We start from the raw sequence: 26,003 nt of genomic DNA on the forward strand, positions 1-26,003 counted from the left end.
TTAAATTTGTACCTGTAGTCCGCAAACAGGCCAAAGTTTGTCGTCTGTCAGATAAATATCGTTAACGTACAAGTATGCATCAGGGTCAATGCTGTCTAACAAAGAGACAACATGGGCGACGAAACCCCAGGGCTATTCTTATGCCCCATAGGTAAACACCAACATTTTTTTTGTTTTCCACCTGCCGTGAATGCGTTCGATTGCCTGCATTCAGGGGACAGGTTATGGCTGAAGAAACCATTGGAATTGTCAAGTGTTGTTTTATATTGTTTACAAATAAAACTGTCTACAAGAGCAGAGCTATGGGTATTCTGTACCGCAAAAGTACGACAATGAGAGTTCAAATGTCGGTAATCTAACACTAAGCGATAAGACCCATCAGGTTTGGATACAGTAAAAAGAGGATTATTCATCGGTGACACACAAGTCTCAATCACACCATAATACTCATTTATTTATTATTCATTTAGAACATCAGAAAATGGGACCTTTAGCTTCCCGCCGGATGGGATATTGGGGTTGAGCTTGTGGCATAGGCCACAATGGAATCTCATGTGATGGAGAATCTTTATCCCAGCCTACTTGATTACGGTACAATGCCAGAGCCCACTCAGCTGCAAAAGCCTGTGCATGCTCCTTGGCGACATAATGCGAAAAACTTAGAAGTATCACGTCCTCCCCCTTGATGCGGCCAGAACAAATGGTGGTGGCCAATCCGCCTCCGCCAACAAAATGTCATAAGAAGAGGTCAGATTCTCCCAAAAAATCCCTGAGATAACACGCTCAATGTCGCCTTCAATTTGAAAAACTATATTATACAGTCTATCGGGGGGCAACTTGGATGTCCGCTGTCTCTACTGTAATGAAAGTTTCAGTTGCTGTCGCCTCCAGACAAGACCACTTTGCCTACCGCACTATGGTAACTTCCGCTGCACTGTCGAGTAGTCTCACCCCCCCCCCCCAAGTCCAATCCAGTAGTCATGTTCTCACCGTCTGAGGCATATCTCGCTGTTAAAACAGCAACTTTTTTCTTTTGAAAAGGAGGTCAAAAACGAGGTTGATCATCTTGTTTTCCTTTAAGGTCAAAATGACGAGGCTGATCACGTCCCTGTGGCGCAGGTTGACTCTTGCCTTGATCCTGGAGATCTCCTCCACCGACTTGAGAGCCAGATATGTCCTGTGAAGAATGAGGAGAACGCTGATCAGGGACTTGAAATCTATCCGGAATCTTAATTTTTGCACGGGTGCGCAAGTCATAAGTATGCTCAGAAGGTCAGGTGTCGGTGAACTTGCACGCGAACCTTGCTTCTGTTGGTGCTGCCCCTGTTTTTTATTTTCCAGTTCCTTTTAGGAAAGACCGGACGCCCGTCTTTATCGGACTGAGCTTTTTGTTGTGTTTGAGATTGAGTTTGCGTTTGAGTAAAAGGTTTAACTCCCAAGCTAATACGGCCTATGGTTTTATTAGCCTTTGCAATAATCTTTAGTAATTTACTTGGTTTGTCTGCATCAGGCACAGCCTTGAAGCGGTTTGCCACTTGAAAGCTTACTGCATTGCCCTTGACATTGGCAAGGATCATATCCGCAACCACGTCGAACAACCCCACCAGTCGCTTCCCCAGCTCAACAGCTGCTTCTGCCCTGTGTTCCTCTTGAACATATGTAATCACGGAGGGGAGTGCAGTCATTGAGGGAGTGCCGAAACACTTTGAATACACGGCTGCAAATAGTCTACCCCAGGTGTTACAATCAGCCACTTCAGGAAGTAAGTCTTTAGGCAAACTTATAGTCAATATCCTGTGTTTCTCCACAGAACTGGTATTTGGGGGGTGCACATGGGGGGTGTCTGCCACGTTGTGCATGCAAATGCACAACATGCCTTTTTTACATTGCGGCGGGTGCAGCTGAAAGCACCGCCCGCCCCAATGTAAAAAATGCTGGATGTGCCCGCTAGTGTGGCTGGTGCATCCTAATATGCATCAGTGGACCGCTGCCATCGTAATAGACCCCTAGGTATTGCCAAGCTGTAAGCGTAATTTCCAGAGACCGATAGGGTTGATAAGCATTAGGAAGGGCTGTGGCAGTGTATTCATGAAACAGATTATCTGCTCCATCCACCTCCGGAAAAGTGACCCAAGAATAAAACACTTCGAAGCGGTATGCTGCATCCACTTCCACTACAAAAATCAGAGCAACTCCAGCAACAGGGACCCCAAGCTAAGTCAAATAAGCTGTGAGAGCTGCGCGACTGTGAGGCGGAACATTAACTGCCATCTCTGAAAACAAAGGATAACAACCTAGAGCGTGGCAGCGCAATAATTAGTTAAGAAGAAAAAGAAAAACCTTTGCAGAACTTCAAGCTTGAAAGAACCTATAAAAACATCAATATAGGAGGTTACACCGTCACAGCTGTCTACGGAAACAGAAGTGAGGGTATTGTGGACAAGCACAAGCACTAATCAAGCGTCTCGCAGATAAGAACCAGACCACACGTTGGCTGCGCCATGATACGGGGATTCTGCACATATACAGAACTATGCGAAGGAAACCAGGAACTCGGTAGATAGTGGTGTACCAACCTATCCCCTCAGTTCACAAAATCCCAGAAACCGACTAGCAATAGTGTCTCATTCGTTCTCTGACTAACAGTGAAGCTACCAATGATTAGACAACTCAGAACACGACACTCCCGACTCTCTCATGAATCGCGGGAACAAGACAACTCTTTCGCTCAGTCACTCATACTTGTCCACAGTAAGAGTAATCAGAGTAACGGTATAGATTAAAATGCTTATTTTAACTAACGTGCTCTATGGTACAGTACAGGCGCCATTACTAGCAGCAAAATGCATAAAAACAATATTGTCAGCATTGTCACAATTCTATAGAATACAAACAGGGATATCATTTTATAAAGACAGTGGAAAAGTGTTACAGTGCCTAACCACCCTCCGCATGCTAAGATATAGTTTATTATAAAAAGGAAGACCTCTGGGCTTTGTCAGCAGACCCCATACCTCAAGGCCTAGATGAAAGGTTTACATCTCAGGACAAGCACAGCTCTTCTCTCTGGAAAGGTTTCTCTCCAAGTGCCTGCACAACATGCTAAGCTTCCAATATTAAAGCATACGATTTTCAGTAGTGCAGCTGTGTGTCATGTTATGTCTAGGTGCGAGGGACTGACCAGCACAGATAACGGAAAACCCACACTGACTGTATTTGGTGTGTCAATATTCTGTGAGAGACATCGACAATTATACTGCTTATATTATCATTATAGAACATACATCAGTTGTATATTGAAACGTTGTGCAGAGCAACATTAGTACTAACCAGTGACATACAGTGAGCTATATTAGTGGGCACACATAGGGTACAGATGACTCCGTCACTTAGCATTCTTAGTGACAGAGTAATCTGTACCCTATGTACTATAATGATTGTCTTTCCTATAACATCTAAAGTCTAATTTTGTAGATAAGTAACACTGTTATAGCGCCTATTGAAGCGTTTTGGTAAAACACGTTTGACAGTGTAACATGTACCCAAATCTTCTATAGGTTACTGTAATGTCTGCATTACATTTTTTTACTTGTTAAATATAAGCGGTATAATTGCCGATGTTTCTCATGGAATATTGACACTCCAAATACAGTGTGGGTTTTTCATTATCTGTGTGGATGACGAGATACAGTATTGTGAGGCCACATTGCAGATTGTATTCCAATTGAACAGTACAATTGTCGATATTGCATGTATGTAAATTATACTCTGTTTAAACATAAATACTTCTCAGCAACCCGATCATCAGAACACTGATGTCATTACGGATTAGCCTCTCTATACGAGCAGGGGAGACATCCTTTTATGGACTCATTGTGGGAGCAGACCATGTGTTCGGTCATCCATGATTCTCCCACTAATGGGTGACCAGGGGCGGCCTTAGGCATGTGCAAGCTGTGCACCTGCACAGGGCCACCAAACCCCAGGGGCCACCACGCCAATATATATCCTTAATATAATAATCCTCTGAGGATGGATACATATTTGCGTGGCGGCCCCTGGCAGGGATTTGGTGGCCTCTGGCTCTGTTCCACTTCCAAACACCCTGACCCCCCCTCTTCACTGGCCTCCGCGCCCCACCCCGCCCGGACCCCCTCTTCCGGGGCCCCCTACCTACGCTCCCTGCCCAGGGCCGCCATGAGCCTAGAGCCGCCCCTCGGGTGACGTTTCTCTTCGATAACGTAGATCCCGGGTAGCAGCATTCAGCTTCTGCCGGTCGGAGCGTACCGTATGTACGTTTCCGGCTTCCCTTTATTAGATGACTGCCTCAGTGCTCCGACTTGAACTGCTACGAATGGAAGTCGCTTCCTCTTCTTTTTGAAGGTATCTTCAACACTCCGAGACCTCGGAGAGTTGTCTATTTGTTATTCATGTCCATATTCAGTTGGCGAGTGAATCATAAGCTATCGGTTGTCTCTCCTGATTTTTAGCAATTTGGGAATCTTGAAAGTCTTGATCCCATGTTCAACAGCCTTGAATAATCAGAAGTAAGTGATCATTCACTGTTCCTTGGGGACATTTATGTACTTGCTTGTTCTTCCAGCCGCAATTCATGTGCGCGCTAGATCTTATCATTTTATTTATTATTTTTTCACATACGCTGGGTAGTGGATCCTTAACTACAGGTTGTCTCTCTTGGTTATTTTTAGCAACTTTGGAATCCTGAAAGTACCGATCCCATGTTTAGAAGCCTTGAGTAATCACAAATAAGTGATCTGTCACTGTGTCTTGGGGCCATTTACGCATTTGCCTGTACTTTCAGCCGCAAATAATCTGCGCATTAGATCTTATTTAATTAATTTTTCCCACATGTTTTTTCTACATGTATTTTCAGACACCACTAAAGGTCCCCTTTTGCAGTTGGAGCCTCCGGGCCAACTCTACTTACCACCGTTTTCCCTTGGAGGTTATGGGGTAATTTAGCCTTTTGTACCATTTGACCTATATTTCATTTCAGTTTGATTCACCTGTTTAGCTTATAGCGGTCCCTTTATCGTAGGTGTCCCACTCCTTGTCCTGATGAAGATCCTAATGTAAGAACCACAAGTATCTACATTTACCCCCTAGGGTCGAAACGTCGACAGCTATTTACCCTCTTCACCATCGTGGACAAGAGTATTAAGATTCCTATGTGCCCATCTAAACAGATTGGCCATGCTATAGGTCGGATTGGCACTCTCAACTTGATTTTGATGTTTATATTGTTCACTGCTATCCTTTTTCCACTTACCTTCACCTCAACACAATGTTACACTTCCCTTACCCTTCCTCCCTGGGCACCTTCATGAAGACAAATGTTTGAATTTGTGAAAACTTTTATTCATGATATTTTCTGACTAGGCAAGAGATATCCGTGTCTGTTGTGGATAAATGTGTTTATTTTTCGCTTTGAAAACTGCATTATTTTTACAGGTGTATTTAAAGAATGCATGTTTATTAGTCTGTCCACTAGGGCCAATTGCCATATGTACCGCATCCTACCCAGGTCCTAGTGATTTAGATGGGTTAACCCCTTGTATTGTAACTAAATCTCAGAGCACAGCAGAGAATGCGAAAAGCAGGCAGTTCTCATGTGAAAAAGGGCACAAAGTCTTGCAAAATAAAGGCATGTAGTGTTGTGTGCAAAAGCAGCCTTGTGGCAGCGAAGCTCATGCTAACTAAGCAATGTCAACAATGTACCCACCATCCATACTACAAGGTCACATATTTACAGACTATTCCACCCCAGGCTTCCTGCATAGGCAACCTAGAGGATTGTTAGTGAGCCCCCAGCTGATAGATAAAGTGCCTGACGTACATTAGAAAGTGACACTTGTTGTGTGTCATCTAGGGGTGTGTGAGGAGGTCCTGAATCCAGGGCTGGATTAAGGTAAGCACTGGTTTGTCATTTGTATTTTTAAAGTGCGAACATATCACCCCTCAAGGGTTTCAAGGCACTGGGGGCCGTCAGGGAGATTAAGTGAGCTATTGCCCAGAGTCACATGATGCTGAGCTGAGCTGTCGCCGTGGATCGAACCACGGCCCCTAGCTCCGGAGTCACTGTTCTGGCCGCTGCTCCACACCTAAGACAGCAAGGTTATAAAGGATGGAACTTGTGCACTAGCCCGTGTGCCAGTGGAAAGTGCCCGGCTGTCTGACTCTCATTCAAACTAAGGTTATAAAATGCCAGCCAGCCAGGCTTCTCTAATGTTTTAATTACTATTATTACATTATAATAGTAATTAGAAAATGTGTGTGTCTTTGATGCAGAAAAGTGGGTGGGTTCCACTTCATAGCCCAGCTGCCCCTGTCTAAAAGGGCAGATGTCGCCAGTCCAAACGTGGGGCACACAACTGAACCTCACAGTAGACCAGAATATGCCACCAGATTGAAAGCAGTTCATTAGTGCCTTGATGACAAAATAAACACATGCACAGAGTGAGCATGAAAGAGTCATAGTATTATTTTCTCAAGGGTCAAGATGTACATAGACTGCTGTTATGTGGAAGCATGTTGTGCTGGAAATCTATTTAGCACCTACTAACAATGGCAATTACATTGTATCTCATCAACAGCGGTAATTTCACTGTTATCACGATCTAGATCACAAAATTGGATCCGTACACATTGAAATGGCCTCATGTACTCCATACATTATTTCACATTCCTATCTCAAGTAATTTGTCCGTGGGTTCCGGACTTAGAGATGGAGCTTGCTGAGTTATCCCACAGAACTGCTGCATATTTCGTAACAAATGACACAGTAAATGTATGTGGCAAATTCACTGTAGCAGCATTTTCAGCCAGTAACATATAAACCATGACCATCTTGGTCCACCATCCACTACCCGACTTTGATTCACACGTGCGATTGATTCTGCAAACAAAGTATATAGTATAATGTTATCAATAAATATGTGTAATGAATTGGCTAAATCCTTGTTTTGTTATCCATCATATCTTCACCAACCCATTTTTTTCCAACCACGCTGCTGCAAGTGTTGGGAAATACCTTACTGATGCTGTGTACAACACGCCGGTGAAACAAAGCTGCCACATTTCAGTAAATAAAAATAATAATCCAAAGAGTCTAAAACTTCAGAGTGGAGATAGTCGTAAAGCGATGCTCTGTTTCCTGTCTTGTCAAGAACTCTCCTTTGTACAAGTAGACATGTCATAGCAGTGTTTTTATCTGCTCCAGGAAAGCTCCCTCTGTGGCGACGTTAATACTTGTGAGTTTGTGTCACTGTGTAGGTCTCTCTCACGGGACACGAGAGGAAAGTCACAGCGGCAAAGTTCATGTCCTTGCTCCACCGAGCCGTGACGTGTAGTTGGGACAGGACGGTGAAGGTATGGGACCTGACCAAAGGCGATTGTAAGTAGTTTTACCTTTCTGCATGAGTTGCCTTTAAAGTTTTATTTTAGATCTAGATTTTTTATCTGGTAAAATGTATCTGTGTTTAAAACAAGAGATGACAGAAGTAAATGTGTACCTAGCCTAAGGATGCTGATGTATTGTGTTACTAAATGTACTGTCTAATGTAAGAAATACATCTTGTTAGATGTCAGGCATTGCACATGTCACAGGCTGCTCAAGAACATGGCGGTCATCAGCCACTGAAGAAGGCCTGAAATCACATCTCTGGTGTGCATTAGACCGCGTTAAATGGTGAGCCTATCTTAGTACAAATTCAGAAGAGGTGTAAAAAGGCAAATCTGCTAGCAACAAGTTGCATTGAACGCAGTTGTTAGTGGTGGTGTTTCTTTATTACAAGCACAGTGGCCTGGAGGTCAGAGTTATCCACACGGGTGAAGCTAAATCTTAGTGAAGAAGCCCAAAGAATATTGACATTAGCAAATGTACTCATTGCTTTAGTCCGTTTCTTCGTTAGACGAGTCAGTACTTTTCACATCCAACTACTCACATTTGCAACATGTTGAAGCAGCGCCATGTCAGCATGATTGCAATTTACCAACTGATTAGGAATTAAATTGCTCCTTTTCATAAGGGTTGTTCTTTAAATGTAGAGGCTGTGAGAATTCCAGGTGTAGAAGCCTTCACATCTGTTGTGAGAATATTCAGGGAACAGAGATATATTCCTGCAGACACAGGACGTTAGGCGACTAAAATAATCGAAATTAGCAAGGGATTAATGCCGTGCGAGGCATGAGGGGGTTCCAGTCAGGATGATCTTGATATTATTCACGACCAGGTAATATACAGTAAAAGATGATCTCAGTATGTACGTATGAATGTGGTATTTCTACAGTATGAACCTAGCCAAAGGGCAGCAGGGCACTGTGCAGGTTCAAAAACAAGCTTAAAGTCAATAGGTGGTAGGAGAGGTATCTAGTTTGTGGACTGTTGAGCCACTGTGACGTAGTTTTCTTTAGAGAGGAGAATCTCCCATTTTTCACTAATTTGGAGCAGCATTGAGGTGGTCCTTATGGATTATAGATGTTGTTCCAGCTCCTGGGTGCATTATTTTGTCTAAATGCATGTACACGCAACAGTACAGTACATGATCCTAGGCTAGTCCAACAGAAACAGAAAAGTGACTCCTCCTTGTAAACAGTAACCAGTAGATACAGGAAGGACCAGGATTTTAGGGAAATTAGAAGATAACTTCACAATAAAATACTTAATTTCAGGACAATGGATAATGAGATAGAAACATAAACCTACACCAGAAATCAAAAAAATAAAAAGAGTAAAGGAATGCAACATTTAGGGCCCGATTATGATGTTGGTGGCCGTCTGCAGAGCTTTTACTTAATTGAAATCGCTTCTAGCACGGCCTGTGGCAAACAACATGCAACAAACTCTCAGTATTCGTCTGCAGATTCCTTCCAGTCAGATTTCGCAAGCAAGAATCATGGAAGAAGTCAATTCAGCGTTTTAGTGGGGGTTCCAAAGTTATAATTAGCTCAGACTGTCTGCCTTAAAACCAAGCTAACTATTAATCAGTGGATACTTTTTGAGGTTGGAGGGTAAATACGGCTCTTCAGCCTGGAAGGGTGCTTCAGGGAGCTCACGATGAATAGCTTTCGCTGTATTGAACTCGAACCAAGCATATCCAAGGGACATCAGTGTGCAACAAAGTCTCACTATGTGTCCAATCGGTCTGCAGCTTTGTTCTGGCCAGGTTTTACAGAGCTGGAACCAGGCAAATACTTTAAATACTCTAGGCTGGGTATCCAAATGTAGAACCTCTTTCAGCTGGCCATCTTCCTGCCAAGCTCTCGTGAAGCAATTGGACAGTGTGTGCTAATACTCCCACTGCTTCAGTGCCATTCAAAGACCAAGGGCCAGATGTATGAAACTCGTATTCATTCGCAAATTGTGCGAATTGCAATATTCTGCCTTCTGAATGCAAAATGCCTTTCCTTATGTATGAAAAGCTTTGGCATTCATAATTTAGCTAATCAAAATTTTTAGCGATTACCGAAATTGCGAATGCAAATGGGGAGTTGCAAATAGTGAATCCCTAATACACATGTAAGAAGCCTTTCCTAAATGCAAATTGTGCATTTAGGAAATCAAGTGGTAACCATGTGCAAATGTTGAAAAATGCATAAACTGCATTTTTAAAGTGCCATGTAGCACACACATACCACTAGGGCATGTGTCAAATGTCAAAAGCTTTTATATAGCGCAACAATTCACCAAAAAGGTCTCCGGGCGCTTGGCAGGGAACGGCAATTAACCATTGCAGGGGGCAAAAAGTGGGTGAGAGGGAGATTACTTGGGAAAGAGCCAAGTTTTCAGGCTCCTACGAAAATCTAGATGGTTAGAGAGAGACAGCAAATGGGAAGGCAGTTTTTTCCATAGCTGCGGAGCCAGATAGGAGAAAGCCCTACACCCGTTTCTGGAGGTGCGCGCCTTAGGTTGAACAAGAAAGGATTTCGTACTTGAACGTAGAGTTCTAGACGGTTTATACCACGCTAATTTCTTTGCCAGGTAGGAGGGGCCTATACCATAGAGGAGTTTGTGGGTGAGACTTAGGATTTTAAACTGACATCTTTGCCGCACTGGGAGCCAGTGTAGTTTTTTTAGGCTAGGTACAGAGGCAGACCTTGGAGGTAATCCCAGTACCAACCGGGCTGCCGCATTCTGTAATATTTGGAGTTTAGTAAGCACACCTTCATTGATTGACATAAACATGGCGTTACCGTAATCTAGACGGCTGATAATAAGCCCCTGAACCAGAGGTTTTCTTGCCTCTAGAGGTAGCCATTTAAAGATTTTACGCAGTTTTTAAGTATACCATAACACATGCCTGATATTTGGTTCACATGTGCTTTCATTGAAAGAGTGCTGTCTAGCATAATGCCCAAGTCACGTACCACTTCTTTTGGCTCTGGGCAAGGACCAAGTTTGTGAGGCCACCACTCCTGGGACCAAATGGTTTTGGCTGAGCCAAATAGCAGGATTTCGGTTTTGCTATAATTAAGCTGGAGCTTGTTATCACTCATCCATCTGCTAATATGGACCATGCACTGCTTGAACCTTAGACATGTGTCCGGACACCGAGAATTGCAGGTAATTAATACCTGCGTATCATCGGCATAGGAAACTGTGGAGAAGCCATAGGATTTTATGATATTGGCCAGTGGGGTCACATATAGGTTGAACAGAAGGGGGCTAAGAATCGACCCCTGCGGTACCCCCACAGTGAGAGGCCTATTTCCAGACACATGGGTGTCCATTTTGAGATAGGTATAGCGGCCGGTGAGATAGTCTTCGAACAAGGCTAAGGCATTGCCCCTGACACCAATCTCCCACAGACGATGTTTCAGAATGCTGTGGGAGATGGTGTCAAAGGCTGCCGATAGATCCAACAGGATCAGAATTGCTGACTCTCCTCTATCCAGGGAGAGCCGAATGTTGTCCACTATCTCAATGACTGCGGTCTCTGTACCATGTGCGGCGCGAAACCCTGATTGTGAAGGATCAAACAGAGCATGTGTCTCAATATAGGTGGTAAGTCGTTTATTCACCAGATGTTCCAGTACTTTCCCAAAGAAAGGTAACAGGGATATAGGCCTATAATTGGATAGGGTGGAAGGGTCACTGTTGGGCTTCTTGAGAATAGGCTTGACCTGGGCTAACTTCCAGCTACTAGGAATTGAGGCACTTTCAAAGGAGCGGTTATAGATGTCAGACAACGTGCCGGCCAAAACCGGGAATATCCCACTACATCTAAGAGGAGGCAAACAATCGGTAGGAGAACCTGATTTCATTCTTTTTAGGGCTTCTAATACTTCGTCCGAAGTGGTAGGCTCAAGTTCAGTTAGGGACGGAGAGTGAGTAATGTCAGTGAAAGCCATATTCTCTTGACATACTGTGCCTAATATGGGCCTATCCTGATTATCTACTGGGAAAGAGGAGTAGATTGACTTGATTTTGTTGTCAGAATAACAAGATAGTGAGTTTACCCACTCTGAGGTGGGACTAAAGGTGGAGCGCTCCACTAGGGGGGAAGTGAACTCTTTCAAGATTTTATACAGTTCTTTGTTTGACTTGGTCGCTTTATTTATTCTTTGAGAAAGGTAGTGAGTTTTTGCTTTCTTTATGTTTTTTAGATATTTAGAATGAATGAGTTTGTATTTATCGCGGTCTTCTTGCGTTCGGTTCTTTCCTAGTCTTTCAGCTGTTCTACAGGTCGCTTTCTCACACTTCAGGTCCTCAGTAAACCAAGGTGAAGCAGTGCTCTTAGCCTTAACAGAGGTTTCTGGGATGATTTCATCTAGAGTGTTTTTTATAGATGTTTCCATTTGGGTTGCCATAAGTTCGATATTCTCATGGTTGTTGCTGGGAGGTATGAAGTGAGACAAAAATGCCTCAGGAGTTAGTTTATGCCAAGGACGGATAACTACTATTTCTTTCTGAGTGGTTGTCCTTGACCCTAGAGGTATAGGAAATTTAAAGTTTATTAAAAAGTGATCGGTCCAGGTCATAGGCATGGGTAATTCACAAGTAAAATTGGCAAAGTTAGTAAAAATTAAATCTAAGGAGTGGCCAAGTTGGTGGGTCGGGCCGGTTACCCTTTGTGTAAGACCCAATGTGTCCAGAGAAGCTATGAGGTTACAGGAATATGTGTCATGCAATTGTTCTGCGTGATGATTAAAATCACCAAGCAGAATAACATTATCAGTTGCCAGTACATGCGGTGCTAACAGATCTAAAAGGGTATTGGCGAATTGTGATTTATCTCCCGGTGGTCTATATACCAGAGCAGCCCTGCCAAAGGAGTTAGAGTTAGGTTTTATATTGATTATTAGAATTTCTATCCATTCGTTAGAGAATGACTCAAGTTTAATAATCTCAATAGGAGCTTTTGCCGCAATGGCAATACCTCCCCCTTTCTTTCATGTTCTATCGTGTCTAATAATCTGGTACTCATCAGGAAAAGCAATCGCTACATCCGGTGAAGCCAAGTCATGTAACCACGTTTCGGTGAAGAAGCAGATATCGGGTTTATTGTTATCCAATAAACTCCAGAGCTCGAGGGCATGTTTAGGGATAGATCTGGTATTAAGGTACAAAGCAGAGAAGCTATCACTGTCTTCATTCATACTGGTATTAATAGTTACTTGGGCGTTGGCAGGCGCTCTCGTATGCGGAGCCCTTGATGTTACAGTTGCCGCTGCCCCAAAGGGTTCGGTGGTGAAATTAATTGCCTTAGTGCATCCTGGGGTATTAACTAATCCACTATGCGGCTTTAAAGATAGAAGTTCCTGCCGACTGTAACGAATCATTGTAGTTATACAGACAACACCTCAGCAGAAATATAAAGAAAGGAAAATGATATACCAGGGGTTTAGGCGGGAGGCGGTGTCCAGGCGTGGACGGGCGCAGATGGGCTTGCCTTTGGCGCGCCTTTGGCGCGCCGCTGCGCCCGTCCGCGCTAGTGTCGGGAATATGTAGGGAGGAGGGCGGGGCAGCTCTGATGATGCTGCAGGTGTGCCTCTGCTTCCTGTCCCTCCGCACAAACGGCACAGGCCGCGGCGGAACGGGGACCAGCAGGGAAAGGCAGTGAGAAGCAGGTAAGATGATTTAAACGTGCAGTATTAATCACCGCACGCAGTTAAAAACATAGATGACAGATACTGTTAAAAAGTTACAGGCAATTTATATTACACAGCCTTAGTTTTCCTATCCCTGCCAGACAGACTTTCCTCCCGAGTTCATCCCTCACGCACAGAGCAGATTGTGTGTGCCTTACATGTGCACCTTTTTTAAGGGTGGTTCAGGAGTGCCTTAGGCCCCCTGGCACCCTTGCCTTTGCATTACCTAATTTGCGATTTCCAATTAGGTAATCACAGTTTAGGTAATGTAAGATCAATCCCCCTATTGGGCCTTGAGGCCCATAGGAAGGAATGGAGTCACAGTTACAAATAGCGATTCCCTAATTGCATTTGCGATTTTTAAGAAATCTCAATTAGGGAATGGCTAGTTCCTGTCTAGTTTGATACATCTCATTTTATGATTACCAAATAGCGATTTCATAAAAATTGCTATTTGGTAAACGCAAAATGATATTTTCATACATGTGGCCCATAGACTGTTCAGAAACCTATATTTACAGTCATTATGGTTGCATCTGTTTCTCTGCATTCTCCATACCTCAGCACTTTCTGGTTCTAGGCACTTGTGGTCACATCATTCCTCTTAATACCTACCTCCAGTTCTCTCTTGACCTGTTACCTTCACCACACCTCATTCTCACCCTCACATCATCAGTAAACACACAGTATGCTTTGTCTCTTCTTACTCTCTCACTCACCAGTGACCCCTTCCAGTTAGTAACCCTCTTGTCCATTACTTCCCAGACCCCTTTTCCATTTCTCCCTCTCAACCATCGTCTGCCCCATTAATTTCCATCATTTTTCATCATACTGGCTGCTGTCCTAGTACCTTTCCCATCCTCCTTTGCCCCCACACTTGTCACCTTACCATCCCAACCTCACCACTCTGTCATCTGTCACTTCCCCTAGGTTACATTCAAGGTGGAATGCATCAGAGAAACCTCAGAGCATCATACATCAAGCCAATTCTAAACAAACCCTCCCTTGATCCCAAAAACCAAAATAACTAAAGGACGAAACTGGCATTTTGGATGACCTGAGAGAAAGGACAATTGTCAAAACAAGCCCAGATTTTTAGTAGTTGAATGCCCAGCTTGTGTCTTCGACAGCCTCACATTATACTGTGAAATGTTATTTTACCACATGCTATATGAACACTGTCCTGTAATGTCTGATATGAGCACAGTTAATAAAAAGATTTATAAAAAAACAAGGCGTTGAATTGTACTTTGTCATTCTTCGCATCTTCATCTCCAGATTGGCTCAACTTCTCCTTTCTCTTCTTCACTGCACTCGCTCACCACCCAGAGGTCCATCGGATTTTTTACCTTATGGAAAATCTAGCTCAATTCCTTGCAGTTTGATTTTCTTTTTTCAACCAGATTTTATTGGTTTTCAAGACATCATCAATATACGTAAACATTTTTCTGATGGATACATCTGCCAGTGGATTCCTCACCTTGTGAATATCCCCCTGCGTCAGCAACATTCGGAAATTCTTTTGTAGCTCTTCACGCCGACGTGGACGACATCACAGAACGTACGGCTTCACGCGCGCGGCTCCGCTGACGTCACTGACTCTATAATAGGACTCCGTCGGCGTGATGACATCAGTTCCCTTTTTTCCGCGTCGTCGACGCTAGCGGTTTTCGAGGGATCCTCTGTAGCTATTGAGTGACTCTGTTACTGTTTGTTGCTTTCAGTGTTTTCTTGATTCTTTGTCTCCTGTCGAGATGTCCTCGAAGAAGACCAGATTCAAGCCGTGCGGAGAATGCGGGAAAATGATGTCAATCACTGACCCGCATGAAGATTGCGTATGGTGCCTGTCCTCAGACCATGATGTTCAGGGGTGTTCATGCTGCAGGAAAATGAACCCCAAGGCCCTTCGTGAAAGAGAGGCGAAGCTCCTAGTTGCCAAGATGAAGGGTTAAAAGGACAAGAAGAGTTTGAAGTCGCGATCGAGGTGGTCGAGGTCCCGTTCGATGTCGCCTTCGAGGTCGTCTTCAAGGCATGCTTCCAGGTCGACAAAAAAGAAGCATAAGAAGAGGAAGCACGGATCTCGACATCATTCTGGGAAGGATTCGGATTCGAGACCGAAGTCGCCAGGTAGAAGACATCGTAAGGATGATGTATCTCCTTCTCCAGATGCTCTGGATCCGGAAGTTGAGGCTTCGCCCATGGAGTCGCCGGAGCATTCACCGGCTCCGGTGTCGAAACCCTCTCCGGCGCCATCTCGAACTCCAACTCGAGAGGAGGAAGAGGCTCCCTTGCTTGAGGATTCGACGACTCCGGCTCACCAACCTGAGGAAGAAGTCAACACAAATCCTGTGCCTCCTCGAGAGCAGCCTTTGGGTTCATACCCTCCCTTTACAGGCCCGGGGCAAGACCCTACACAGTATTTAAATGCTATGTATGGTGTCTTCACAAGAGCCATGTACCCCTCTGGTCACCGGTTGGTCCCATGGGTCCGATGGCCTTTAATCTGGGAGTCCCCCAGGCGTATGCTCCGGTGCCGTTCATGCCATTTATGCCGGCTCCGACACAGCCTTGCCATCTCTCAGCGCCGCCGAGGTCTTTGACGCCGCCGAGGTCTTCGACGCCGATTCCTTTCACAGGCGCCGGTTCCAGTTCGACCTCGAGTGCAGTGGTCTGTTCCTTCGGCTCCGAGCTTGACGCCGGCTCCGGCTCCATCTGAGTCGATTGCGGATCCGCCGACTTCGTTCCCGAAGGAGAGGTCGAGACGTGAGGCTCAGCGACTTCTAGAGGAACAGAGGTGCAGAGATAGTGGAGATGGAAGAAGGTGAGATGCAGGAATCGGATGATTTCTTTGATGACCTAAGGGATGCTAGTGGATTGGAACTGTCTCCAGATTAGGAGTTATCCTCTGTCCCAGATGCCCCTTCAAAAGATGTGGCACCATATCATGTCAATAAGAAGGCAGCAGAACTGTTGAATTTAAATCTGCCTACTGTGGAGTACAAGTCAAATATATTAACAGAAGACCTCAACTCTCCATCTTCTGTGGTAGAGCCTATGCTTCCTTTTAATGAAGCTTTAACAGAGCCAATCTTGGAGGTGTGGAATAGGCCTTTTACAGCTCCAGCAGTTTCGACGGCTACCGCAAGAAGATATAGGGTGGCTCCTGAAGACCCAGACTTTTTATCTTCTCATCCTTTACCAGAGAGCTTGGTGGTACAGGCAGCCTGCTCCAAAAAATCTGCAGGTGCTTTCCCTCAGGTGCCTGGAGACAAAGATTCTAAAAAACAAAACCAAACAGCAAAGAAAGTTTTCACTTCAGCGAGCATGGCTCTCAAATCGACGAACGCCACATGCCTCTTGGGGCGTTACATCCATGCTCTGATTGATTCTGTGAAACAGTTGGCCCCTAAAATTCCAGAGGAGGACAGGCAGAATTTTAATGAGGGGCTTGTTGATACCCAAGCAGCTGCTCGGCAAGTCATCCAGAGTAGGTTGGACATGGCTGACTCTGTGGCGAGAGTCATGGGGTCTTCTATTGCCACCAGAAGAGCAGCTTGGCTGAAGAGTTCCGAATTCTCTGCTGATGTCCAGGCTGCCTTAATGGATCTACCTTTTGATGGTTCGGGCCTTTTTGGGAAGAAGGCTGATGCTGCGTTGGAGAGATTCAAAGATAGCAGAGCAACAGCCAGGTCTTTGGGTCTACAGTCCAGAGGTACTGTAGGTAAAAGGTATTGAGGATTTGGAAGGTCCTCCTTTCGAGCCTGCAAGCAGCCGCAACAGCAGCAGCAACAGCAAACTCCGCTGTACAAATCGTACAGGGGCAGACAAAGAGCTCGTCCTCTAGGACGTCAAGCTTCCTCCTCCTCCTCCTCCTCCTCCTCCTCTTCCTCTTCCCACCCCCCTCCAACCTCAGCAAAGCAGCGCTAGATCCGCCATTCCGGATCATGCGGGTCCTGTGGGGGGTCTGCTTACCTATTTTCTACGAGATTGGGAATCGGTCACATCAGACCTTTGGGTTCTCAATTTCGTGGAGAATGGGTATGCTCTTCCCTTTCAGGAATTCCCTCCGAATTACCCTCCTTGCCAAGGGTTTTGCTCAGAGGACCACCTGCTACTTCTGCAGGAGGAAGTCCTGGCGTTACTAAGAAAAGGTGCGATAGAGGTGGTTCTGGAGCAGGAAAGGGGTCAGGGATGCTACTCCCGGTATTTCCTGATCCCCCAAGAAGGATGGCAGACTTTGTCCAATCCTGGACCTCAGGATTTTGAACCTCTTTCTGAAGCAGGAGAAGTTCAAAATGCCCACCCTTGCGCAGGTTCTTCAAGCGCTGCTGGAAGAAGACTGGATGGTGTCGATCGACTTGCAGGATGCATATTTCCACATCCCCATCCTGACGTCGTACAGGAAGTATCTCCGTTTCACTGTGGGTTCGCAACATTATCAGTTTGCGGTCTTTCCGTTTGGTCTTACTACTGCACCTCGAGTCTTCACCAAGGTGATGGCTGTGGTGGCAGCACATCTCAGAAGGTCAGGGATACCAGTATTCCCTTATCTGGATGATTGGCTTATCAAAGCAGAATCTCCAGAGAAAGTGCTCCATCATCTGCAAGTCACAACTCAGTTGTTGTACAGGTCGGGCTTTTCGATAAATGTGCCCAAATCTCACCTGGTGCCCTCCCAGCGCAACCTGTTCATAGGTGCTGTACTGGATACAACTGTGTGCCGGTCATTCCGTCCTCCTCAAAGGATTCACGACATACAGGAAATGATTCCTTTATTTTACAATGGAGCGATCGTTCCAGTCCTGAAGGTCCTTCGTCTGCTCGGTCTGATAGCTTCCTGCATTCTGCTGGTCAACCATGCGCTCTGGCACATGAGGGCACTCCAGTGGTGCCTCCGCAGGCAGTGGTATCAACACAACAGAGATCTCAGGGAGTCTGTGAGGATCTCAAGAGAAGCTGCAGCGGATCTGTCTTGGTGAGGCGTGGAAGGCAATCTGTCTCAAGGAAAACCTTTTCAACTGCCTCCGTCGGTGGCCTCAGTGATAACGGATGCATCCACTCTAGGGTGGGGTGTTCATCTGGGGGATCTGGAGATCAAGGGTCTTTGGTCTCCAGAGGAAAGGTTACTCCACATCAACCTTCTGGATTTGCGGGCGATTCGTTTGGCGCTCAAGGCCTTCCTCCCTTCCCTTCGCGTCCGTCGGTTCAGGTCCTGACGGACAACACGACTGTGATGTGGTATGTCAACAAACAGGGAGGAGTGGGTTCGCGGTGTCTCTGCAGAGAGGCTCTGCATCTTTTGTCCTGGGTTCAGGACCATCAGATTTGTTTGATGGCAAATCATCTGGCCGGAGTTCTGAACGTGCGTGCAGACAGTCTCAGTCAGCAGTTCTCGGCCGATCACGAGTGGAGGCTTCATCCAGAAGTAGTTCGTCACGTCTTTCGGACGTGGGGAATTCCTCAGGTGGACCTGTTTGCCACTCACGAGAATGCTCACTGCCCGTTATTCTGCAGTCTCCAGTATCCGATGCAGGGAGCTTTGGGGGACGCGTTTCAGTTGAGTTGGGACTTGAGACTCCTTTACGCGTTTCCTCCCATACCCTTGATTCCTCGGGTTCTGAGGAAGATATGTCAAGACCGGGCCCAAGTCATTTTGGTCACCCCCGATTGGCCAAGAAGGGTGTGGTACACAGATCTTCTCCACCTCTCCTCGTGTCCACCGCTCCGTCTCCCTCTCAGGGCAGATATCCTCTCTCAGATGGAGGGGCAGGTTCTACGCTCCCACTTCCAGACCTTACACCTTCATGCATGGAGGTTGAACGGGACAACCTAAATTCTTTTTCTCTCCCACATGATGTGGTGGATGTCATTTTATCGGCCAGGCGTGATTCCACCAAGTCTATCTACTCTTATAGATAGTCTAAACGTGTCTCTTGGTTGGTGAGAAGTCCATTTACCCTCTAAAGACTCGATTGTCTGACATACTTCAGTTTGCACTTTCTTTGGCTCAGCAAGGGTTTGCTATAGCTACGGTCAAAGGTTATCTTTCGGTCTTGTTGGCATTTCTCTGTCTGCCAGATCAGCCGTCCTTATTTAAATCTCCTATTGTTTTAAGGTTTCTAAAGGGCCTTACAAATACATTTCCTCCTACTCCCTTTATTGTGCCTCAATGGGACTTGAATCTTGTGCTCACTTCCTTGATGGGTTCACCTTTTGAACCTTTGCACAAGTGTCCCTTGAGACTGTTATCTATTAAAACGGTCTTCCTGGTTGCAATTACCTCGGCAAGGAGGGTAAGTGAGCTTCAAGCTCTTAGTTCAAAGCCCCCATTCTTGACCATTCATGCTGAACAAATGGTTCTCAGGACCGGGGCTGCTATTCTGCCTAAGGTGGTAACTCCCTTCCATCTAGGGCAGTCCGTTACCCTTCCTACCTTTTATCCTCCCCCTCACCCTTCCAACGAGGAGGAGAGACTTGACCGCTTGGACCCGAAGAGGGCGGTGAGCTTCTACTTGGACAGAACCAGAGAGTTCAGATTGGATGACCGGCTCTTTGTGGGTTTTGTTGGAGCCAGAAGAGGCAAGGCGGTGCACAAGCGCACGCTGTCAAGATGGATTGTCTTGTGTATCAAAATATGCTACTCTCTGGCGGGTAAGGAACCTCCTGAAAGTTTAGGAGCTCAGTCTACTAGAGCAAGGTCTGCTACATCTGCTTTGTCTAGGGGTGTACCTGTAGAGGAAATTTGTAGAGCGGCAACTTGGGCCTCCCTCCACACTTCCGCGAAGCATTACTGCTTGGATTCCGAAGTGAGGAGCGACGGCCACTTTGCACGTTCTGTCCTCAAGGATTTTCTGGTATAGGAGAGTGGACCCCCTCCTGCGGGAGTGGGGACTGCTGTGGGACTCTATTCACAAGGTGAAGAATCCACTGGCAGATGTATCCATCAGAAGAACAAGTTACTTACCTTCGATAACGCTTTTTCTGGTGGATACTGTATCTGCCTGTGGATTACTCACTGGTCCACCCGCCTCCCCGTTGTCCACTCATCTATACCTGTATTAGTGTCTTTGTTTTAATGTAAATATTATATTGTCAAACGAAATGTGTTATTATAATTGCTTTCCTGCATTGACTACACACTGTGTGTGTTATTTTGAAATATTTGGTACTGTGTACATTGTGTATATCTACTGTTGTCAGTCCATCCGTGTGCATCGAAGGCCCGGAAAAAAGGGCGGAACTGATGTCATCACGCCGACGGAGTCCTATTATGGAGTCAGTGACATCAGCGGAGCCACGCGCGCAAAGCCGTGCGTTCTGTGACGTCGTCCACGTCGGCGTGAAGAGCTACAAAAGAATTTCCGAATGTTGCTGACGCAGGGGAATATTCACAAGGTGAGGAATCCACAGGCAGGCACAGTATCCACCAGAAAAAGCGTTACCGAAGGTAAGTAACTTGTTCTTCACGCCAAATCTAGTGCATTTTGTACATAATATACTTAGTCGTTATTTTCTGGCGTACTCCTCTTAACATTGCCTACTAACAAAACATTCCCCCCTTGAGTTGCGCGTAAGTGGACATGTTACTACCTCTGTGTATTGTTGGGTTCTCGTGGGTCGATCTTTTGGGTTCTATGTGTTGCGGTGTCGGTCGTCCCTAGTCTAAGTGCCCCTCTTATCCGCTCTCCTGTCCTGGCTCCACCAGCCACGGGGTTCTTGCTTCATCATTATTGTCCTGTCTGTTCATCGTCAGTTCACTCACCAGGCTTTCCTATGCTCTGGTCCTGTCTATTTTGCCTTTCCCTCTGCTAGCTTCCCTGAGCAACTGTCTACCTTCTGCTCCTGCCCATTTCGGAAGCTCTTTTTTCCAGGAAACAATCCATGGTCCTCCCAGTGCTTTCCAGTTCCTGGCTACCTCTCTCTTGGCCAGGACATAGGCGAGCTCCTGGCACGTTCCAGTTGTTTTATTTTTGGCAGTGTGGGGGAACGACCCTAACCGAAAGTGCTTTAGGGTATACAGAAGCTGATTGTTGATGCGGTTGCCTATCACTTGTCCTATCTCCTCCAAAAAGAGTTGCAGCGTGGGGCAGCTCCAAAACATGTGAAGTATGTGTGCCTCCCTCTCCCCGCATCTTGCCCACGCTGCTGTGTCTGTACCGAAGTATCTCCTAATTCGAGCCAGTGTTAGGTATGCTCTATGTAGCACATAGAAATTAATTTAAATCTTGCATTTCTAGATGCTTTTGGGGTTTGCTCTAGGATCTTGTCCCACTAGACCTCCGGTAACTGTTTACCCAGGTCCTCTTCCCACTGTAATCGCAGGCGCTCTAGTGGCTTTTACATATCATACCTCATTGCCTAGTATAGGCAGGACTTTCTTAATCCCCCCCGCTGACAGCACAACATATCTACAGCCTGCTAGCGCCTGTGGTTCCATACCCCCAACGTTCCAGTGCTTTCTAATCCTTCATGTGGGGGCCCCATGCTTCAGGAAGTGACCTCCCTGCAAGTCATATTCAGTTTGTAGTTCTTCAAATGGTAGCAGTGCAGAGTCTTGATACAAGTCTCCCATCACTTCCAGTTCTGCCTCTACCCAGTCCTCCAACCCTGCTCAGGGCTCCCTCCCCCTGTGGCAGACAGCGCAGCATTGTGATAGGTATGTCCAGGTAATAGGGGGGGTTGCAGCGCCCGCTCTTCTCATGCATCTAGTCCAGCAACTCACCACCACTCTAATTTCCATAGTGTCTTCAGAAGTATTCCGACGCACTCGTAGTAGGACTTTTGCCAGGCTTGTGGCATGTGGCGTGGCCTGGTATTTTTCCCTTTCCGGGTCGCGGTCCGCTACCAACCATTGGATCAATCAATACAGCTGGGCAGCCATATAATAGTTCTCAAAATCAGGGACTGCGAAGCTGCCTTCTGCTGTGGAGCGCCGCAGTGAGGCCAGCGCTACTCTTATGCATCCGGCTCCCCAGAGGAATAACATAACCATTGAGTCAAGCTGTTTGAATGTTGCCCGCGAGATCCACCCCGGGAGAGTCCAAAAGTAGTATAATAGGCGCGGCAGCGTTACCATCTTCAATACGACTACTCGCCCAGCTACGGACAGCAGCAGCATTCCCCAGAAGTCCATTGCAGTTTTCGTTAATCGTATCACTCTACCCACATTACCTTCTAGTAATTCTGATGAGCTGTGATATATTTTGACTCCAAGATACTGCAGGCAACTAGGTTCCCATTTCAGGTGTTCTAGATCGGGTGGTGGGGGGGTGTCGGGCATCATTGGGTATAAGCTGGACTTTTGCCAGTTAACTTTGAGGCTGGACAAGGTGCTAAATCGGGCCAGCATGTTACAGGCTCCTCTCAGTTCGTCCGCTGTATTGCTGAGGAATAGCAAGAGGTCATCTGCATACAAGACTATGAAAAGCTGCACGCTATTGGCCCTGCACTCCAGTGGCTCCATAGCAAATGCGAACATGAGCAGGGAGAGGGGTCATCCCTGCCTCGTACCTCTCTCCACCCTCTGTCTAGATGAGATGGTTCTCCTGGTGCGCACCCGGGCCGTAGGGGATGCGTACAGTAGCCGCACCCATGCCAGAAATCCTCCTCCTCTTAGGCCCATCCTAACTAGGACTTCATAGAGATAGGACCACTCCAGGCTGTCAAAGGCCTTCTCAATGTCCACTGCAAACACCGCCCCGGGATAAAGCCTGCCTGGTCCACGTGGACCAGTTCTGGCATGTGGGGTAGTAGGTGCCTCGCAAGGATTTTGCTTAGGATTTTGTAACCCATGTTTAGCATGAATTGTGGCCTGTAAGCCGTAATATCGTATGGTTCCTTCCTAGGCTTAGGGACCTGGTCAATAAGGGCCTCTCTAGCACTCTCCGGCAGCATTCCCACTTCTCGGGACTCTTGGTACATTGTGACCAGTCGGGGGGCCCAACTCCTCCACAAATGTTGCGTAATACTCAGCCGGTAGACCGTCTATACCGGGGGACTTGTTTCTCGCCATACCCTTAATGGCAGCCCACATCTACTGCTGTGTGATGTCTGTCCCCAATTCTTCCGTCTCTTCTGGGTTCAGCCTTGCCATCCACAGATCTGCAAGGTATTCCCTTGCACCTGTGTGCTCGCCTTGTCACAACCTTCTATACAGTTTGGCATAGTAACAAGCAAAGACTTTGTTGATCTTCGCCTGTGTATAGTGTCTGACCTCCATCTCATCTTCTATTTCCGCCAGGGATGAACCCCTTCTCACCGGGTTCGGCAGCCATGCCAAGAGCGATCCCGATTTGTCCCGCTCAGCATGAGTACGCTCTAGGTATTTCTTCTAATCAAAGCATCTAAGCTTCTCTGTTTGCTTTGCCACTTCCTCCTTGGCCTCTAAGAGTGCCTGCTGCAGCTCCGGGTTCTCTGGTCAACGGGATTCCAACCCTCAAAGGGTTGTCTCCACCCCCTCTATTTCACCCAGGATGACACGCCTGACCCCCGTGATACACGTTATACTTTGGCCCCTCAGGACCATTTTAAAAGCGTCCCACTGTGCGTTCGGCGATGAGGCCTTCCCTGCGTTGGCCTCAAAATAATGTGCTATTTCGCCCCTAATCTCTTCCCGGAAGACCTGGTCCTCCAGGGTGTCCGGGTGAAGCCTTCATTTAGAGATCGCCGTTACAGGGTGCATCCACTTCAAGGATAGAACTAGTAGGTTAGGATCCGATATTGTTCGCGCAAGGTATTCCGCGGCAGTAACGTGGTGCTGAGCGTCTACTGAGCCCAAGAAGGCGTCTAGTTGCGCATGCACTTCAAGAACCACTGAGAAATAGGAGTAGTCCCTTTCTGTCTCTATGCAGTGAATGCATGGGAGGCATGCACTGCTTGGAAGTTTCGCTGTGGGGGCTGGGATCTGTCTAGGAGTGTATTGTCTACACTGTTAAAGTCGCCCCTCATTAGAGTAGTGCCTGTCAGGTATTGCGTTAAGCTGTGACTGTCTCGCAAAAAAGATTGGTTGTTCGACATTGGGGGCATAGATACTAATTATACTAATCTGTCGACCCTCTAGTCGCCCCTTTATGGCTACATATCAAACCTCTGGATCTACCAGGGAGCTCGTCATCTGAAATGGATCCCCCGCTTGTATCCATTTTAGCACCCCCCAAATTCATTGCCGTTTGATGAATTTGTATTAACTCACCGGCTTCATTATATCGCCCACAAGCATTGACTGCTCAGTACTTTGGCTTTCTCTCTTCTCTTTCCATAACTGAATGGTTAGAAACCATCTGAGACTCAACGACAGTAAAACAGAAGTACTAACCTGTTAGAGTTTGTCGCATCATGTGTCATCATCTTGGATGCCTTCAGGGCTGAGTGTTCTATTTCTTCCATAGTCATCTGTAAAATGTTTTCATCTTTGATGCAGACTTTACTTTTGAGCTCAGTACAACTCGGTTGCATCACTCTATTCTCTTCTTCTGCTGTTGTTCATCTTGGTTTCCTTCACTTGCATGATTTGACTTTAGCTACAATGGCTTCCAAAACCAAACTTTAAAGGGAACGGCGGTAGTGGAAGTCTAGTGCCAAAAAGCATGTTTATGTTCTACAAAAGCAAGTAAGATTTGATAGCCCACATACAACACTTTCTAAATAACAGATGTCCTGCTTGTTGAAGCTTGTTTGCTCTTCTTGAATTTGTTACATCAAGAATCGAAGCAGAACATGCTAATATGTTTTTAAAATCTGTAATTAAATAAGTATTCTGCCATCGAGTTGTGGGTCTACTTTTCAAAGAGGGTTAGTTGACATGTGAATTAGTGACACTTAGCAGAAATTAAAGGCTTGCAGCAATTTATTGGCCTGTTCACATTTGCACCTAGTGGTTTTCTGAGTGACTCTTCTCATTTGAGTGACAAGGAGATCTAGCCATGATAAGTATGGCAAATAAAGGTAGGGTATAGGGAATATTGGTATCAAGATTGGGACCTTCTAAATGTAAGTTTATTAACCCTACTACAAGGAAAGAAATTGTTTCACTTGATCGATCAACCACTGAATGAAATCAAATCAAATCATCTTTATTCGGTTTTCCATTGTTTTTGAAAGACCATAAAAGTTCATAAAAATACATCAGTTTCATATTCATATATAAAAACACCCATTAAAAGCATAATAAAAGTTCGCATTTTTAAGTTTCAAGTATTAAAAACTATTTTTTGCCAGTGTTCATATACACGTGAAACAGTTTGATCCACTTATCACAGATTGGTACGATGTCTAACGCAAAATTTAAGAAAGTATACTATAGATTTTGTCATAGGTTCATTTTCCAAGAACTGTAAGGCCAGATAAGCTGGGCGATACTGGCGCAACTTCAGAACCTTCAAAAGTGGTACTATTCACCGCCTGCGTGGTGAAACATAAAACTTACAGAAAAAAAGTACGTGAATAGTAGATTGTAAGGAAATAAAATCACAAGGGCCGGGGGAAAGATTTGCAGACCAATCATTTTGGGAAGGGAAGGAAATCATACGATGAAACATGTTAAGCCGTGGGGGGAGCAGCCAGGAAGGACCCTTCGCCTGCCCAGCCGTGAGGGAAACGGCCAACGCGACACGAACCTCAGGGACGCTCCTGGACAAACCGAGCGCCAGGAACCACAGTTCCCAGCAGCCCCGGCACCTGGCGCGCTCGTGACGCTTCCGCTGCGCCTGGAGGCGCCTCAAGAAAGCGGAGCGCCGAGCGCGCCTGGGGGCATTTTTGAACACTTACCTGTGGCGGTAGGGAGCCGTGGGGGGAGCAGCCAGGAAGGACCCTTCGCCTGCCCAGCCGTGAGGGAAACGGCCAACGCGACACGAACCTCAGGGACGCTCCTGGACAAACCGAGCGCCAGGAACCAC

The 26,003-nt window shown here is 46.1% G+C and overlaps 1 protein-coding gene across 1 annotated transcript in view; it reads left to right on the plus strand.

The window, feature by feature from the left end:
• Positions 1-26,003, plus strand: part of ATG16L2 (autophagy related 16 like 2) — a 579,847-nt gene that overhangs the window by 395,838 nt on the left and 158,006 nt on the right. Inside the window, exon 14 of the mRNA XM_086933798.1 lies at positions 7,294-7,414. Coding sequence (XP_086789924.1) covers positions 7,294-7,414 — 121 coding nt within the window. The remainder of the gene's footprint in view (positions 1-7,293; positions 7,415-26,003) is intronic.

The sequence above is a fragment of the Lissotriton vulgaris genome, chromosome 8, assembly GCF_964263255.1.
Source record: "Lissotriton vulgaris chromosome 8, aLisVul1.2, whole genome shotgun sequence".
In the NCBI taxonomy this organism is placed as follows: Eukaryota; Metazoa; Chordata; class Amphibia; order Caudata; family Salamandridae; genus Lissotriton; species Lissotriton vulgaris.